Source organism: Lepisosteus platostomus, chromosome 10, assembly GCF_059453375.1.
Source record: "Lepisosteus platostomus isolate fLepPlt1 chromosome 10, fLepPlt1.hap1, whole genome shotgun sequence".
Classification (NCBI taxonomy): Eukaryota; Metazoa; Chordata; class Actinopteri; order Semionotiformes; family Lepisosteidae; genus Lepisosteus; species Lepisosteus platostomus.
Window position 1 is genome coordinate 26047371 of NC_142620.1, and position 19001 is coordinate 26066371.

At 38.2% G+C, this 19001-nt stretch overlaps 1 protein-coding gene across 1 annotated transcript; it reads right to left on the minus strand.

The window, feature by feature from the left end:
- Nucleotides 1-475: 475 nt before the first annotated feature.
- On the minus strand, nt 476-16724 carry LOC148653634 (galectin-related protein B). The gene is made up of 4 exons (XM_088648904.1): nt 16512-16724; nt 15865-15953; nt 8750-8924; nt 476-1181 (listed from the first exon to the last, which is right to left on the minus strand). Exons 1-4 carry the CDS (start codon nt 16707-16709, stop codon nt 1038-1040), a joined length of 606 nt encoding a protein of 201 aa, XP_088505030.1. The 5' UTR covers nt 16710-16724; the 3' UTR covers nt 476-1037.
- Nucleotides 16725-19001: the final 2277 nt, after the last annotated feature.

Below are 19001 nucleotides of genomic sequence, written 5' to 3' on the forward strand. Positions count from 1 at the left end.
AAACATGCAAGAAAATAAGAAATCAGGAAGGGGGCAAACACCATTTCACACCACTGTAAATGCAGGAGGACTATTGTTAGTCAAAGACTAGAAGAGGTCACATTCTTTAATATCAAGAACCTCTGGAATCTGCAAAAAATGCTAGTAACTTCCCCTCACAAGTTAGGATGTAAGCTCAAATATCAGACAATCGCAAACGAAATTCCATGCTAGGATCAATATCAACCTATTGAGTTTAAACTGTTTGTACTCAGTGTGAACTTAAGTCAAAATAATGCTGAATTCAAGACCTCCCCAGCTGTGAGTTCAATAGTGGGAAACGATTTGATTTGTTAAACTTAGTCCCTGTTGTATGTTGCACAAAGACAAACAAAAGCTAACCACATGATGCAAAGGCTGTCACTGTAACTAGAAAAACTCAGAATTTCCATGGAAATATTTTCATCAGAAATAAGAAAAGAGTTGATAGTTCTCATAAAAGTCCAAAAGACGTTTTATTTTTGCATCAAGATAAAGAATAATTTTAACTTTCATCAGACCTCTGGCTTCTGCATGTGGCATTCCTTGTGCTTTTTCAGTCTTGCACACTCCTACCTGAGAGGGCAGAAGTGTGAGGCATTGATCAGGGTTCTGAGACACCTCTATTGTACCCATTCTCCAGCAACGTACCCAAACATCTCCATTGAGATGGTTGCAAATGCAAGTTTATTTGGAGAAAAGCATCAACCAGATAAATAAGTATATCTGATCCAGGAAGTATGACCTTACAGGAAAAGCGTCCATGGCTTCAGCATGTCATAATAGAAATGATATTACAAATGTCCATTAAAACATTATTAAAAATTTTAAAAAGGTATTACTTTAAATAAAAGCTTAAAGGTGTCCTTTGTGACAAAATATAAAAAGGCATATAAAATTCAAGGTATTAAGTATAATAAAAATATTTACTTTTCAGGTACTTAAACTATATGACCCTGTTACTTAAGCTACTTGGCTGGTTGGGCTGCATTGTGGTTGCGTACGGCCAAGTGGTGGCACTATGCCACTTTTTTGAGCTGCATATCTCCAGAGACACGTAAGGCAGTGAGGGAGGCCAGAGGCTGGACACGGTAAGAGAAGCCACACAGGGGCTGGCCATCCACCAGGATGCGGAACCGCTGGTGCTCACAGAGAATTTCCATCTGAAAGACAGGGTAGCACAACACAGTTTACAGAGGTGGATGCAGCTATCCATTAGCCAATCTGCCCTCCACTGAGAGGGGCAAGAGAGAGCTCCAGAGTTCACAAGACTCCTGTCATCCCATTTCACAATGACCAAGAATCAAATCTCTGGAGATAATACTGGCAGCTTTCCTAAAAAAGATCCACTAGATCCAGTGAATCAATACCAAGTAAATCATTTTCCAGTTTAACAAAGCCCTTATCTCCCTGCATAACTACTTTCCCAAACTGAGTGTATTGGTCAAATAATCTAGAACAGGGGTGCCCAACCTTATTTAATGTAAGATCTACTTTTTCATTTGCCAGTCCAGTGTGATCTACCAGTGTGAATTTGAAGATCTGATATAGAAAAAACAGACTGTGGGCACATCAGTACAATGACGAAACCCATCACTAAAATGACAGCAAATAAAAGCAAGTGACTCATGCTACAGTGAACAAGTAATGTTCCACATTTTAGAAAAACAATATCTTACCTTAATGTGAGCATTGGCACTGAGAAGCTTGAGAACACTTGTAATTTTTTTTTAATGTGTTGACGCTGCTGATCATGTCGATGACGTTTTTATTGTGTCCCTGCAGCTCCAAATCCAGCTTATACAGCAAATCAGTCATGTCTGTGAGGAATGCTAAATCCAGAAGCCACTGGTCATCCTCTAATTGGGCATATTCACCATGTTTAGACTGACTTGTTGATTTCAGGCAAGTCTTGTTTTAAATGTTTCTATCCCCCAATCTACTATTATTGCCACAGTTTACAGACCACCCAAACCCAGTGGAGTCTTCTTAGGTGAGTTTGCTGATTTTCTCTCATTCTTATCCCTTACATTTAAAAGGATCCTTATTCTAGGGGACTTTAATATACACATTGATTCAACTTCCTCCAGTCTGGCTAAAGACTTCCTTTCTCTTTTGGGATGCTTTGACCTTGCTCAGTTTGTTTGTACCCCTACACATAACAAAGGACACACCTTAGATCTAATTATTGCAAATGACTCCTTTATCTCCCACTGCTCCCCCCTTGATCTAGGCCTCTCTGACCACTTAGCCATTCTCTTCAATCTGGAATTACCTGTTTCTAACACTTCCCCCTCACGCTCTGTAAATTTCCGCAACTGGCGATCAATTGATCACCCAAGGTTTGCAAATTCTGTTCTGTCCTCCTTATCCTGTTTCTCTTCCTCTGACCCTCTAGAGGACAAAATACAGTTACTTGACAATGCTCTTTTATCTACCCTCGACACCTTTGCTCCTTTAAAAACTCGAACCATCTCCTTCTCTCGCCCTGCCCCCTGGTACAATGACCATCTGCGTTTCATGAAGGCAGCCTCTCGCAAACTTGAGCATAGGTGGCGTCTTTCCGGCCTAAATGTACATTATCAGGCCTGGAGAGATTACTTATCTGATTATAAGGTTACTATAGAGTCTGCTAGATCCACCTACTTCTCTCACATCATTGAAAATCACCAAAACAATCCCAGACATCTTTTCTCCACCATCAACAGACTGCTCAAGCCAAACTGCCCCACCACATTACCTGCCTCATCACAACTTTGCAACACATTCTTAGATTTCTTTAGTTCTAAGATTGACAACATCCGGCATCACATTCTCTCCACTACGGATATAATTTCCACACCTCCTCCCTCCTCATCCAACTTCTCTGGTTCCCGTCTCTCCAGCTTCTCTCTTCTTGACTCAGCATCCCTAAACAAACTAGTTACGCGCATGAAACCCACCACATCTATTTTAGATCCCATTCCCACCACTTTATTCCAGTCCTGTTTCTCTTCTCTCTGTCCCATTGTCCTCAATATAATACATGAATCCTTGAGCACCGGCATTGTACCAACGGTCCTCAAAACTGCTGCTATTACCCCAGTGCCAAAGAAGCCTAACATGGCTCTCGACAATCTTAACAACTTTCGCCCCATCTCCAACTTACCCTTTCTCTCTAAAATTCTAGAACGTGCTGTCACACTTCAGTTACATAACCACCTCATGACAAACAACCTTTTCGAACCCCTCCAATCTGGCTTCCGTCAACTTCACAGCACAGAAACCGCCCTAGTCAAAGTCACCAACGATCTCCTAATAGCTTCTGATTCTGGTTCTCTTTCCATACTCATCCTTCTTGATCTCAGTGCTGCCTTTGACACTGTTGACCATAACATCTTGCTTTCTCGTCTCGAGACTGTGTTTGGAGTCTCTGACACTGCCCTCAAATGGTTTAAGTCTTACCTCACTGATCGCTGTCACTTTGTCTCTCTCAATGGGTACAGGTCTGAAATTGGTCTTGTCAAGTCTGGTGTCCCTCAGGGCTCAATACTGGGCCCCTTGCTCTTCAGCATTTACATGTTCCCACTTGGTCAGCTTTTAAGATCACATGGCCTCAGCTTTCATTTTTACGCTGACGATACTCAAATATACATCCATACCAAACCCGACACTGATGTGGCTGTCTCTATTCTATCTAATTGCATCTCTGACATAAAAATTTGGATGACTCAAAACTTCCTTCATCTTAACTGTGACAAGACTGAAGTCATGCTTATTGGTACCCCCCATCAACTTCGTAAAGCCAGTCCTGTAACCCTGTCTGTAGATGGCTCTGTACTTGAGCTCCAATCAAAATTGAAAAACCTTGGGGTTATATTCGATTCTGGCTTAACATTCGACCCACATGTACAGCATACTGTCAAAACATCTTTTTTTCACCTTAGAAATATCGCAAGACTACGCCCTATGCTATCATTAACTGTGGCTGAAAAGCTGATCAACATATTTGTATTCTCTCGAATTGACTACTGCAATGCTCTGCTCCCTGGGGTATCTAAATCTACTCTGAACAAGCTGCAGTATGTCCAAAATTCAGCAGCCAGAATCCTGACCAGATCTAGTGCAAGTGTTCACATTACTCCTATCCTGGAGTCCTTGCACTGGCTTCCGGTCAAATTCCGAGTAGACTTTAAAATCCTCATGCTCACCTACAAGGCTTTACATGGCTTGGCACCTCAATACCTGTCTGAACTTTTATCGCCCTACTCCCCACCTCGCAACCTCCGCTCTTCAAATTCTGCCCTCCTTACTGTCCCCCAACCCCGTCTACATTGTATGGGCGACAGGGCCTTCTCCTGCTATGCCCCCAAGCTCTGGAACTCCTTGCCCAAGGATATTAGAGAGTCACCTTCTCTAAACTCCTTCAAATCCAGACTCAAAACCCTCCTTTTCAGAAAAGCCTTTACTTAACTGGTTCCATTCTTCACCCCTCTGCTCTTCTTAATACCATCTTCCACGGTCTCCTCTATTGTTATTGTTGTATTGTTGTAATTATAATTGTGTCCTGTCTTGTGAAATTTTCTTATTTATTGTTGTAGTCTTCTTATTTATTGTTATTGTTCATCCTGTAAAGCGCTTTGAGAAGCCACCTTTAAAGGCGCTATATAAAATAAAGTTTATTATTATTATTATTAAACCTTGCCAAACGTTTGTTTTTGAAATCTCCAAACAGCAAGTCTGCAGTCTCAGCAAACGCTTTATTACTTCTTGATCCCTGAATTACTTTTTGTGTTTAGAAAGGAAGTGGCTCACGCAGAACGATGCAATGATTGCAGCTTTCCATCTCTTTTATTAGGCCTTATGAAAACCAACTGCTGCCAGTTGAGATTTTAATTTTTCCACTTTTCTATTTCCGTAACTGACTATTAGTGGGGAAAGTCCACATCATACATCTTGTGTGCAGTTTTGAAATGCTGTTATATATTTCCATTTTTCACGTAGACTCTAGCATTGCAGATTTTAATGCGATAGTACAAAAAATTAATCATGCCCCCATTCCTTGTGGTAACGGTAAGGTTTCGGTCTCTTTGCTTCATTATTTTCGCTCAAACACTACGACTATCTAATAGGCACTCAAACTTATCCAACTGCAGGTGAATTTGTCAGGGCCAGTCTGTTTCGCCCCACTATATGCTGTAGCGAATGTGGGGTTCGTGCGGTAATAACCAAGAGAATGTTCTTCGGTAGCACACTCAACACTCTGTGGAGCTCCTTTAGTCTTTTTTTCATTGTCAGCCAGCACTCAGAGAAGAGACTTTTACAACCCATTCGACAAGGATTAAACACACACAAGGTCAGTAAAATGTCTGAAATTACATGCACAGATCTGAATGAATTTTTAGGCTATCGGGAAAAAAACAGTCAAATAGCCCGTTTATTTTTTGCCAAACATTCTTGCGATAGATTGACTGGAAAGCACTCCAGGATGAACTGGTCGGTCGCGATCGACTGACGAGGCTGAAGTTGGCTTCTTATTCGCCAGTTTCTTATTTGCGGAGGGTTCAAGATGGCGTTCAGGTGGGAGGTAAACTTTAGTGGTTGAGGAGTTTTGTTTGAGTTTTTCATGACCTGAATGTTATTTTTTACTACAGAAAAATAAGGACTTAACACTAGTTGTTTAAACTTCGGTTATAAGGGTGTCTGTAAAAGGACCCTGCCGGGCTAGGAGGATGTGATATCGGCCATTGACTCTGTTCACAGGCTTGGGAGAGCGAACATGTCTGGGGAAGTGCGCCCCAGATCGATTATAATACAGTTCACCAAGAGGACGGCGAGGGATATGCTGTGGCGAGCGGCGAGGGGGAATGAGTATTTGAATGAGAACAAACTGAGGTTTGCAGAGGACCTGTCCCCCGCGGACAGGAGCACCAGGAACCAGCTGTGGCCCCAGGTTGAAGCTGCCAGAAGAGAGGGGAGGAGAACCTACTTTGTGGGAGCGAGGGCCTTTGTAGACGGGAAGGAGATTCGCTCCCAGGGACTGCTCAGTTAATAATTATATTTGGTTTTATTTGTTATAGCAGTATATACTAGTGTTTATTTAGTGTTAGTTTGGAATGGTGTAGTTAAGTATTAAGGACTGTTATAGTTCTGGTTCTTCAAAAAACTCAATAGTTTAGACAATCTTACAGTTAGTTATTTGCTTTTGTGTATGTCTTTTTCATGAATGCCAGAGGTACTCGAAATGTTGTTAAAAGAAAAATGTTTTTTTTGGGTTTTGTAAAAAACTGTGTGCTGAGTTTTATTTTTTACAGGAAATGCATACATGTTGAAACCAAATTCTATAAATAATTGAGAAATATTAAAGCAAGGAAAACATGATATATGTAAAATAAACAATTTGATCACATCATTACTTAATTACCTCTGGTAGTTAAATGCTTTTTTCTACTGCGTTTTTTTCCTCTTGTATATGATTCTGATCCTCTTGTTGTATTTGTATCTGTAAATTCTATACGTTTAATAAAGTTTTTTTTTAAGTTTCTTATTTGCATTTTTCGTTCCACTTTAAATGCTGCTGCTGTGATGTTATGTCTCCTTTCTCCTGTAGATGGCTCTCTACAGTTTTTTTTAATGTACTAATCCGGATAGATTACTGTACATATCCTTAGTGAAGGGGAATATGTAAGTGAATAGTGACTCTCCAAATCGCATTTTTGTAAGAAACACATTTCAAATTTTCAAAACTCACAATAACACAAAAACCGTCATGGTAGACAATGAGTAAATAAGACAAAGGCAGAGACAAAGGCAGTGAATTCACTGGCACTTTCTGCATAGTTACCACGACCTTGCCTTCTGATCATTAAAAGTCTCAAAATCTTGCATTTTACAAGAAATTTCAAAATAACAGTTTTAAATGGGACATTTAGAACATGGCATATGAGAATATATGGTTAACCGAGAATGAGCAAAGGGTGATTGCAGTTCCTGCTTATTGATATGAACCTACCTCCTGGTTACAAAAACGTCTAAAAATTCTGACACTGAGATGTGACAGACAGTGCGACAGACTATCAAAATCCTGAACTTCAGGAAATTTTATTTACCATTTTACCATTTTTTAAATATAATCCTCTGAACATGGCATGAGAGAATACATCGGCAAATGTTGATTGCATTTTTTGCTATATTGCAAGGGCTCTTACTCCTGATTACAGAAATGTCTCAAAATCCTGACACTGAGGTGTGAGACACAATGTAACAGACTGTCAAAATCCTAAACTTAAATTAATCCTTAACTGTTTTTTAAATGTGACACTCTGAACATGACAAGTGAGAATGCATTGGGAAAAGGTGATTGCACTTTCTGCTGTATTTCTGTGGCACTGCTTCTTGATTATAAAATAGTCTCAAAATTCTGATCCCGAGGTGTGAGAGACAATGTAACAGACTGTCAAAATCCTGAAATATAAGAAATTTTACTGTACCGTTTTTAAAATATGACCCTCTGAACATGGCATGTGAGAAGAAATTGGCAAACGGTGATTGCACCTTCTGATATATTGCTATGGCCCTCCCTCCTGATTATAAAAACATCTAAGAAATCTAATACTGAGGTGTGAGACACAATGCAACAGAATATGCAAATCATGAAGTACAAGAAAATGTACTGTACCATTTCATAATATGACCCTCTGAACATGGCATGTGAGGATTTAAATTCAACAAAATAGAGCACCTTCTGCTGATTTGCTTTGTCCCTCCTTCCTCATTAACAAAACATCTGAATATTCCGACACTAAGGTAAAAGAGACAAAATCACTCATCATGTACATCTGTAATTATGATACTTCACTGTTGCATTTCTGAGTTGTGACATTCTGTATCTAGAAAACCTAGATCAGGACAGGCTAATTGCAATTCATAGTGATTTGTCATTGTCTTACTTTCTGAAAAAAAAACTGCCTTTTTTAGTGATTATGTCACTTCGGTATGGCATAAAATATGCTTCAATGCCAGAATAAATAACAATGGAAAAAATGTCCACAGAGGATATTCATAGTTGTGATTATAAGAATGTTATATATCAGGTGGGTAGCTGCATCAGCATGCGTAGGCTAAAAAGGAACAAGTAAAGGTTTGTGAGTATGTGTATTATTATGAGTTTTAAAATTGGTTTGCTATTTTCTGAAATATATTCCATACAAAAATACAATTTACACAGTCAATATTTATTTAGATATTCCCTTTCACTGAGAATGTCTACGGTATTCCATCCGGATTCGTACTGACCGAAGAGAGCCATCTACAGCCAAAAGGCGACATAACACCACTTAGGCAGCATTTAAGGTGGGACGAAAACGCGAATAAGAAGCCAAGTTCAGCCTCGTGATCGACTGGTTGGGCACCCCTGATCTAGAATGATCTGCAGTAACAGAGTACAGTTGATCTAGGTTTTCACTTTACTGTATAAATCAAACAGAATAAGACTATTTACCATAGTGTAACAATGATATAATTGATGATATGAAATGACTCTCAGTCGAACACAAATGGATCGCTTTGTGTGTCTTATTGTGCTAGTTTCTCAGTTGTAGGAAGATGATTTGTAATGAAAAATCATTCACATTTTATTACATGTACACAAAGCGCTTTTCTCTGCCACAAGTGAGAAAAAGCAAAGCTGCTGTAGAAATGAAAAACGACTCCTGTGAAATCTACAGAAATACAGTATGTGTAACCCTGTTACCTTGAAAGCTTCCCCTGCGGCAAAGGGGAAGTAAGGGATGTTCTTCTCCATAACTCCCCACTCTCCCGAGACCTTAGCATTCCGTAGAACGGCACGATCATGGAAGCAGATGGTGACCTGCAGCCCCACATCTGTGTCTGGGTCCTGAGGATGACAGGCCAAAGCCACGGCAATACTACGGACACACAGAAACAGCTGTCAGTGACAGTACACCAATGGTTTTGCATAGTACACAGTACACAGACATGGATACACAGTCCAAGTTGCTAGTGTAGGGTAGAAAGCTCAGTAGATGGACAGACACCATCATTAGTGTATTACAGCACAGCAGTGCAGGCACACAGACCCAGATTCTATTGTAGCGTAGTGTATTACAATTCTGATTCTGCTATAACAGCATTTATGGTGGATCTGTTTACCTGCAGTTTTAATTTTACTTTTAGAAAAATGAAGAGCAGCATTTTTATGAGGGAAATCATGAAAGCCTCTTTGTTGTAACACATAGTCAGGAGCACCACAGCCACAGAGTAAACAATGTAACAAATCTATTAGAAGTCCCAGATACATTTTTACTGATTTTTACAGACAAAAAAACAACTGGGACAGATGTTATCTGCAGCACTTCCAAACCTTGATATGTTGTGGGATGGTGAGATTTCTCTAAAACTGTACTAAATGCAAGGGAGCCATTTGGGGACTGCCATGAAGTGGCCCCCAGATAAAAATAATTTGTCTCCCAAGCATTTTAGATAAATGGAGCACAAGGTGTTTGATGGGCCCTGAAAAAGATGTGGTACAGGAGGAAAACCCCACAGGGACAATTTAATGCAAGGTTGAACTAAGAATGATAGATTCTGTCCCCCACTACACATGACCATTTTGGAAGTTGCATGGGGAACAAAAAAAGGGAAAACCAAAGGCAAAAGCAAAACAAAAGATGTAATTAAGATAATTAAGTTCTAAATGATAGGTGTATCAAAAACACATTAGATGACATAGAAGTTACCATGTTAGTAGGCAATTATGATGCTACTGGAATCACAGAAACATGCCTAACTGTAAATGATGGAGATAAATGTAACATTAGCGAATACATTCTGTGTCAGAGAGACAGGAAAGACAGAAGAGGGGGAGATGTAGCACAATATATCAAAATGAGTATTCAGGTTCAGGAATGTAAGATAGAATAACCAAGATTCTGAATCTACTGTATTTGGGTCAGACTAGATACAAAAAATGGTATATGTTAGGAGTATAAACCTCCAAATACCAAAGTATAAAGCAATAATACATAATGAAATTAGAGCAGTACAGTAGTGCATTGGTTCGCGTTGTGAGCTTGGGACCCTGCTTTCAATTCCCAGAGTGCTGACTGGATTTGTATGTTCTCCCCATGTTTGCATGGGTTTCCTCCAGGTGTTCTGGTTTCCTCTCACAGTCCAAACATATACTGGTTAATTGGCTTCTGGAAAACTGACCACGGTGTGAGTGTGTGCATGTTTGTGTGTCCTGTGATGGATTAGCGTCCCATCCAGGGTGTATCCGGCCTTGTGCTCATTGCTTGCTTGGATAGATTACACCTCCCCTACGTCCCTAAAGTGGATGAAGCAGTTAGAAAATAGATGGATGATGTAATATGAAACAATATTTTGTATGTTGAATATACTTACTGTCAATATTAATTTATTAATCCAATCCAATCAACAAAGTAGCTGGAACCTCACAGTTGTTCAACTGTTATTTTATTTTTCCATTGTTCCCTTTAAATAGCTAAGAAATCCAATCCAAAAGAAAACTCATGATATATGGCAGGACTGTAGAAGCTTCTAGCAAGTCTGTCAAAGTTATGATATTACAATTACAATTGGTGGCCATATTGGATGTCAAAAAACAATCAAGTAATGTTTTCCCTGAATAAACTTGGTCAATAGAACTAAACTTTCCCCAGATTACACAAGACTTGACTTTGTGTTACAAAGTCTTGTTGGGGGTTATGATAATTTATTTTATTTACTTGGTTTATCCGCTCGGTCGTTTCCTGGTATTTGTTACCCCATGTGTAACAGTATTATGGAAGACATATAGGAATCCACATGTCCTCTAACAAAAATTTACATTATCAGTGGCCATTAACCTCAAAGATCTATGCAAAACCATTGGTGATTACTGCTTGCAGCTATGCTTATTACTATTGGTATTTTTTATTGAATACAGATGAAAGATGATATTCACCTTCTGTTAGTTAAGATTTCTTCCTTTTTTGCTCAGACTTGTATGTTGTAATAAGCAGCACTAAGCAGCTGTTCTAGGTCCTGTCACCTGTCAGTCCAAGACAGCAGTATGTGCATGTGAAGAGTTTGTGCAAATTAGGGTCATATATCATTTACTTCATATTAACACAAATTTGCACCAAGAGTAAAGAAAACCAACAAAATAAATTAGTGAATTATCTAATTTCTATTCTTGCTGCTGATCAGTGAAGTGCAAAGCCGATGTGTTCACAGGAAGCTGGGCTGTTCTTGCTTTAGAACCTGAAGGGGTGATGGAGCAGTACTGATCTGTTCAGGAGGTTCTAAGTGGAGAGGACCCTCAGCTGCAGCACAAACCATAAAGTGGGTCATCACTGGATGCTGGAATGTCATAATGAGGAATTGTTTAATTAGAATCTATAGGGTTGGTGAGCATTAATCACCAGTGGCTGTGGGGCAAGTGAAGAGCATTCCTGTGCAGAGGAGAGCAGCTGTAAAATAAAGACACTGTGCACAGTATCTACCTGATACTGAGAAGTTGATTAGGCCCCTAGTTAAGCCCCTAACCTACAATGACAATGGCATTACTGCTTTTTACCTATGCTCTGGGTTGAATCTTAACTGATAGAACAAATCACAAAGCCAGTGTTTGACAGCAGGCATCAATTGGATACAAGTTAGAAGCCTCTGGCTATCAAAAATGTGCCATCAAGTACAGTTACTGTACTTGTAATTTCCAACTAGAGAACAGATCAGTGCTTTGACAGCACAATCTAATGCTTTTGCATTTCACATTAAAACACAATTACAATTTAATTTTCAGCAGTAAAATCAGAATTTGGTACATTTAGAGAATTTAGTTTGAATTCTAGGTAACATAATCACATAATTGATCTGGTTAATTTGGAGAAAATTAATATTTTAGAATTTTAGCAAATAATGATTTAGATATTAAAAGGAATACCAACAGAAATTCAGAACTAGTTAATATAGCACTGAACATTACCAAAAGATTATCTTTATTAACTGACTAGTAGTTATGAATGCTTATTTACTGGTATTTTTCACAAAATAAAATTATGCTTTTAGAGGAGACAACTAAGACAGCCTGAATGGCCTTTTGTCCTTTGTAACCATTGTTTGTACTTATGAGGATCTATAAAACCTGTAGGATTATAGCCTTCTTTGAATCTATCAGAAAACTGATGAGAATTATTTATATATCTTGATTTCATTTTTATACACTGATAGCAAAATGCCACACATATTCAAGCTGGGGGTAAATTCATCTCACTATGTAACAGAAACTTTGCTAATTAAAGAGGTCCTTGGGACAACAGAATAGAGAAGTTACCATAAAGTACAGAAGCCGGGACTATACTAAAATGTATAAAGCCACTAACCAATCATCAGTTCCAAACCCAATATTTCATCACAATTTTCGACTGGGTAGATAAGAACATAAGAAAGAATAAATATTGTCCATCTGGGCTTTGTGGTTACAGGCTTTGACCCATCCCTACAATGCCTGAGAAACCCTCTTCAACACCATGCTGGGAAAATGAAGTATGAACAAACATCAAACACTGTTTATATGCTGTAGGTCTTTGATCCTACTACAACTCAGTCATATTCCTTACTTGTAAGCTGGCATTTTTTCTGTAATGTAAATAATCCTCTTCATTCCACTGCATTATTAAAGGCTGATTACAATCTTGTGCATTTGCAAGCAGCCTTTATGTGATTTGATGTTTTCCCACATACTGTACAATACAATATCTTTCATATAATTTAAATATTTAACTAATGTGATCTCTTCTTTATACTCAATGAAGCATCTTAGTAACCTACAGTAGTCCATTGCCACACCTTTCTAGGCCCTTCATTTGGCAAGTTAATAATAGGCAGGATTTTATCATAGTGAAAATAAGAATCTTACAAACAAGAGGAGGCCATTACCCCAATTAAGCTGATTTGATAGTAAATAATTGATCCAAGGATCTCATCCAACTGTTTATTCAAGAAAGCCAGGATCCTGACTTCAACTTCAACAACATGGCTTGGCAGGTTGTTCTATACCAGTGGTTCTCAAACTTTTTGGACCAAGTACCAACCTTGATCAAACCAAAGCATCCAAGTACCACCTACAAGTCATCTTCTCATAGGAACCCAAGAAATTCTCAATGACCAACATGAGCGCACGTGCACACACACACTCACATACACACATAATAAATATTATAATAATAAACTTAATTTGATATAGCACCTTTAATGGCCTTTAAACACAGGAACAACAACAAATAAAAATAAACAATAAAAAAGCACCATTTAAGTGAGAGGGGTGAGCCTGTTTGGTCAAGCAAAACAGATGTGAATTCATTTTTCGAGCCTTGATACAATTCACAACAGAGTCTAACAGATTTTAAATCATCAGGCATTTTCTTGATGGCAAAGGTCTCGCAGTGGATGTTGCAAATGCGTCCATTCATTTCTGGAGCAACCTCTCTAATTCGTGCAACTACACCGCTGTGTCGGCTTGTCATTGCTCTAACACCGTCTGTACAAACTCCAATGCATTTTACCCAGTCGATGCCATTCTCTTCGATAACTTCATTCAGAAGCTGAACTACAGTATGTGCTCTCCTGTAGTCCTGTAGTTGGTAGTGGCTTACAGAACAGAACGTCCTCATGGGACGTACCCTCAAACTCGTATCTAACGAAAACGAGCAAATTGGCCAAATCGACTACAGACTCATCTAATTGCAGTGAAAAGCATTTGCTCATCTTAACATGCTCTATTGGCGTACTTTTGATATAATCCGCCATATCAATAATTCTATGAGTGACTGTGTCTTTCAGAGGGGGCAGCAGGTTGAGCTGTTTAGCAGCTTTTTCTCTACACATAATGTCAGCTCTTTTGCCAACGGTAAATAAGGTTCTTCAAAAATAGTGTGGAGCTTACCTGCTTTGGCAATTCGCAAGCTTGCATTTTTCCCTGTTTCCGTTTCAGGAGTCCATCTCAGAAGTTAAAAGAAGTTTTTTTTTTCATGCACATCGGAGCGAAACACAGAGATGCTCAGTGTATTTTCTCAAATTAACCTAGAACAATTCTTAAATATATCTTAAATATTTATCACGCTTTCCTGTGCTCACAAGATTGCCAGCGTTCGTATCACGCATTTCTATGTGTTTACAACATTGGCATTGTTCCAAAATCACGCACATTCTTCTACATCCCTATTTGCTGGAGATAACTTTTTTTAAATACAATTGGTCACTTAAGTTCGTAGCACGCATTTCTATGCCTTCCTGTGCTTACAAGATTGGTGGTGTTCCAAAATCACGCACATTCTCCTACCTCCCTAGTTGCTGGAGATAAGTTTTTTTAAATACAATTGGTCACTTACGTTTGTAGCATGCATTCCTATAGAATGGTATAGAATTACATAGTAGCTCTTGTGTCCTCTCAAGTATTAGCGTGTGTTGTATCGTGGTACGTAGGCTACGTATTCGACACCTATTAAAATAGAAAATATGAAAACCCGTCCCGATTTTTCAGTGCACACAACAAACTTCCAGGGTCATATGGCGTACCACCTGGCAGCGCTCCACGTACCACGAGTGGTATGCGTACCATAGTTTGAGAACCACTGTTCTATACAACCACCATCCTTTGTGTAAAGAAGAGCCCCCGTTCTAATTTTTAAATGTACTTCCACGTTGGTTCACTTTGTATCCTCTGTTGATCCTGAAGACATCCATTGCATTGACTTTGTCAATGCCTGTGAGTAATTTGAATACATCTGGTCATGTAATAATCCTATCTGTTCAAGACTAAAAAAGTCAATTTCGGCAGCTTTTCAGAATTGGACATTCCTTTAAGTCCCGTTATGCATTTTGATTGTTGCCATAGCAGTAATATCTTTTCTGTAATGAGGTATACAACATTCTAAACAAAGCATTAGTTATTCATTATAGAATTTCAATATAACATCCCATGATTCAGATTCTACACCTTTAACTGTTTGTTCTACATTTTGTTCTGCCTTTTTATTGTTTTCCTACATTGTCAAATAAGTGATGTCAACAAACCGTTACTGTTGACAAAAAAGATTTCTCAGTTCTGTCTGCATAGAACTTTATGAAGGTCTTTATAGAGCCAAGCTACTCATGTAAAAATTATTCCCTTTTTCATATGGCACTGTATAGAGAGTTGCTCGCACAAACAAGCTGCCATAGGCAACCCAAGAAGGTACTGTGCTTCAATGGTGGATTAGGAAGTTCCTACTATCTGAAATGTACTTTGAGATTCTTCTGAAGAACAAAATTAATTATATTATTAGCATCATATACAATAGAACAAATAATAGGTTTATTCCATACTGAAAAGAGAAGGAAGAAAACACAATGTTTCAGCCGTGTGGCCTTCTTCAGGTGTGAGAAAGACAGGGCAGTAAGCAAAGGTGGTACACAATACATTTACCATTTTTTGCAGTGTTTGAAAAAATAAGAAGTTGGAGTGATGGAGGAATTTTCTCTTTGCAAATGGTTAAAGGTCAGATGGCTAGCTCATGGAAAAAGTTATTACAGATGACTACTATGCTTCACATACTAGTGGCGGAAGAGGATACGGTCAGCAACTGGGCTGAAGATACATATCCAAAAATACAAGCTAATAAAATTACCTTTCATGAAAATTAAAACGCATGTGCTTATTAGAAAAAAATATTTTGCTATTTTTCTTGTACAATCAAACACTGCAAATGTCAGCCTAAGTTGTTAAAACACCCTGAGACACATAACCTGAGCCTTTCCTACAGTAAGCGCAGCACAGGTATGGACAGCAGTGTTAGTCTGACGCACCTTTTCGGCTGCTGGTTCACAATTCCCATTACTATCAGTCTCATCGAGGACTTCAGACCTCCTTTAATTTCGCCAACATACACACCATCCTGAGAAAACAAAGGAATCAGAATGTCATGCAGCACTACATACTATTAACAAATAATTTAGGGTAGAAAATGTTATTGTAAGCTTTTACGTTTAAGGGCTAGTTATTTTTTGATTATTTTAAACATGTTGCCAGTGAATATTATTCGAAGATGATTACTTATACTCTATTCATCTACAGCTGGAAAAGAAGTGCTTAACCGATGCGTTCCATTTAACTATGTTAGGAACGTTTTTGTAATTAATTTTTCCTTCGTGAATTGATATTCGTTTCAATATGTTTTAAAACTATTTACTGTTACAATATGTTAGCATATACGAATTAAGGTACTGAATCGACGACTGCACTATAGCAGTAAACTACTGTACTGCCCAAGGCGAGTTTGGAACCTAAGCCACTTGTTATTAAAATAGTGACTGAAAGCAAGACAAACCAGAATTTCAATTTATCAGCGTTTCTAATTTAATCTAACTTCCTTTGTATGCGATCATTATATTTTATTGTTAGTCAGTTTCTCTTCACAATTAATTTTAGAACAATTTCAATTAAATGTACTTACGTTTTGGACTTTGTCATTTTCCGCCATGGTTTCAAAGCGGCACGTCTGCGCTGGTGTCAGGTCACAGCGTGTCAGGAGCTGGTGACAATGAAATTTGTGAAAGTCTTTATCTTCATTTACCAGTTGAGAAGGGACAGGAGATAGGGAAAATAAACCCCGCCTCGTACAGCCTTGTGCAGCTTGTATCCATAGAAACATCAAACGTACTCGCCTTGTCTCCAACATGAATAAAATATAGCAAACGCCAAGAAAAAAGAAAATTGCAGTTTCGGTTTGACAATTAAAAAGAATAAATTAATTAATTTAAGCAAAATGTAATGCAATTTTGTTAGCAAAACGTTATTTCTTGTTTTACGCAAAAGGTGTTGTCTGCATTTTGAAGTTTTTGAGTGCAAGATTTTGAGTATTTCAAAGATAGAATGATAATAATAATCCTTACGCTTGGTTTGTTTTACAACAGAAATAACTCAAGGTGAACTGGGAAGACAATATAATATTAATAAGGTTACAATACTCTTAACTTTTATCTGAAGGCTAAGTTCCCTTTGCAAACCGCTGCTCGGATGCTATACATTTCTATAGGTTTGAAAATATAAAATATTAAAATTAACTACGAAAACTTAATAGATATCCGCAATCCGTAATAGAATCACATACCGACAGTTATGTAAAATTGAAATAAATTTATTTTAAAAATACTTGTCACAATACAGGTTCATTGTGTAGACTAGGGCTTTGGTTAATGTGGTACATTTTTCGGGGGACTAAACTGTAGACCTCTGTAAAAACATTTTGTTTTTAAATTAATCACTACAGACTTCGTCACGATGTTCTTTAAGGTGTTCCTAAACTGCAAGCTATTCAGTTGCTGTTCAGTGTTTACAGGTGTGAACTAACAGCAGGGAAATATATGTCCCAGAGGACCAGTTCGCTGCTATTCTTGTATCTGAGGGCTGGCGCCACAGTGCAGTGGATAGCAATATGGAGGTTCTCAGGGGACACCCGGCAGAAGGTATGTTTATTTTATACATGTACATCTACAGCGTGAATATACTGTATATAGTAGCATCTGCTTTATCCTTTAGGTACATGCATCATGGTTGGAGAACGATGATACATGGACTTTGTTCTGCGGGGTGTGCTTGAAGGAACAACTTGAAGCAAAGTGCTATTTTCAAAGTTTTATCAAAGCAGTCTCACAACAAGATAAACCTGCAGCAGCGAACATAGTAACCTGGATATGACCAAAATAATTGGAAGAGGGAGATAAACAAAAACTACAACAGTAACTAAAGGGCCATGGAATTATTTATTGTACTTATCAGTACATGAAGCAAACCATGGTGAACAGATTTGTGGTTAAGTGCAAGAACCTATATTTAAGACCTGTTTGACCTTTGATCCAGACATCACTAGTGTAAACCTGGGTTATGTCAGTAATGGACTGTGGCTGGAATCCACCAGGGGACAGCAACTAGTCATGAATTAGTCATAGATTCTGTACCAAAGAAAATGTACCACACATATCGGGGGAGCATGTCTTCACATTTCAGACTATTTCAGACAAGTGTGGGAGAGAGACACAGTTACACCATTAGTTGAATGGCCTATGTGTGAAATATTAGTGGTTTACATAATTTCAGAATATGTACACCTGTCTCTGTAAGTTCCAAATAAGGCAGTGAACTCCAAAGAATCAACCATGAAAAGAAAAGAGCACTCAAAAGATACCAGGACTAAAGTTGTAAAATATACAGATCAGAATAAGATATTAAAATAAACAACTAAAAGGCTATTCAATTAATCGTGGGACTTGTGAATGTAATTCTTGTGCACCTGAGCTAATTTAGTTTCCTGTAGCAAAGGGGGTGGAAAAAGTAACTTTAAAATGTGTATACATCATTTTCAACAAGACAGGACATCATTGGAAGTTGTAAATGGCCAAAATATACTCTACAATAACATACTCTACTACCAGTATCCAGAGCAACCAGTTAATACATATTCCCTGTATCAACCAGCAGATGACACTAAAATTCTTTACGTGGAGGACTATTGAATGTACAATAAAGAACTGAACATTTTTAGTCCCGAACAGAGTATACTATGAGGAAATATGATTCAAGCATTCAAAATCCTCAATTGCACTAACAAAGGCAACCCGATAAACCAAACCTGATAAATGTCTTTAGAATAGAATTTAAAGTGCAACAAAACACAAATCACATGAAATAATCTACAAGAAGGTGTATTTGAAACTGAGACCAGGAGACATGTTTTTACACAAAAAGTTGTGAACAGCTGGAACCAGCTATCTTGTCATGTTGCTTTAGATGATACCATGGCTCTTTTCAAGAAATGTCTAGATGATAGCCTTGCATTCATTAGCCACTAGCAACCACACAAGCAACTTTCTTCAAGTCCTTATTCTATAATTTTATGACTCAATAACCTAACTCAATACACTATTATAAAATAGTTGTAGTAGGT

Excerpts from the sequence above, each read along its gene's own strand:
- LOC148653634 (XM_088648904.1), bottom strand. The coding sequence starts at position 16,709 with ATGTTTCTATGGATACAAGCTGCACAAGGCTGTACGAGGCGGGGTTTA. Across the intron at positions 15,954-16,511 it reads AAAATGACAAAGTCCAAAAC|GATGGTGTGTATGTTGGCGA; the intron begins GTAAGTACATTT and ends TTGTTTTCTCAG. Across the intron at positions 8,925-15,864 it reads GTGAACCAGCAGCCGAAAAG|TATTGCCGTGGCTTTGGCCT; the intron begins GTGCGTCAGACT and ends GTGTGTCCGTAG.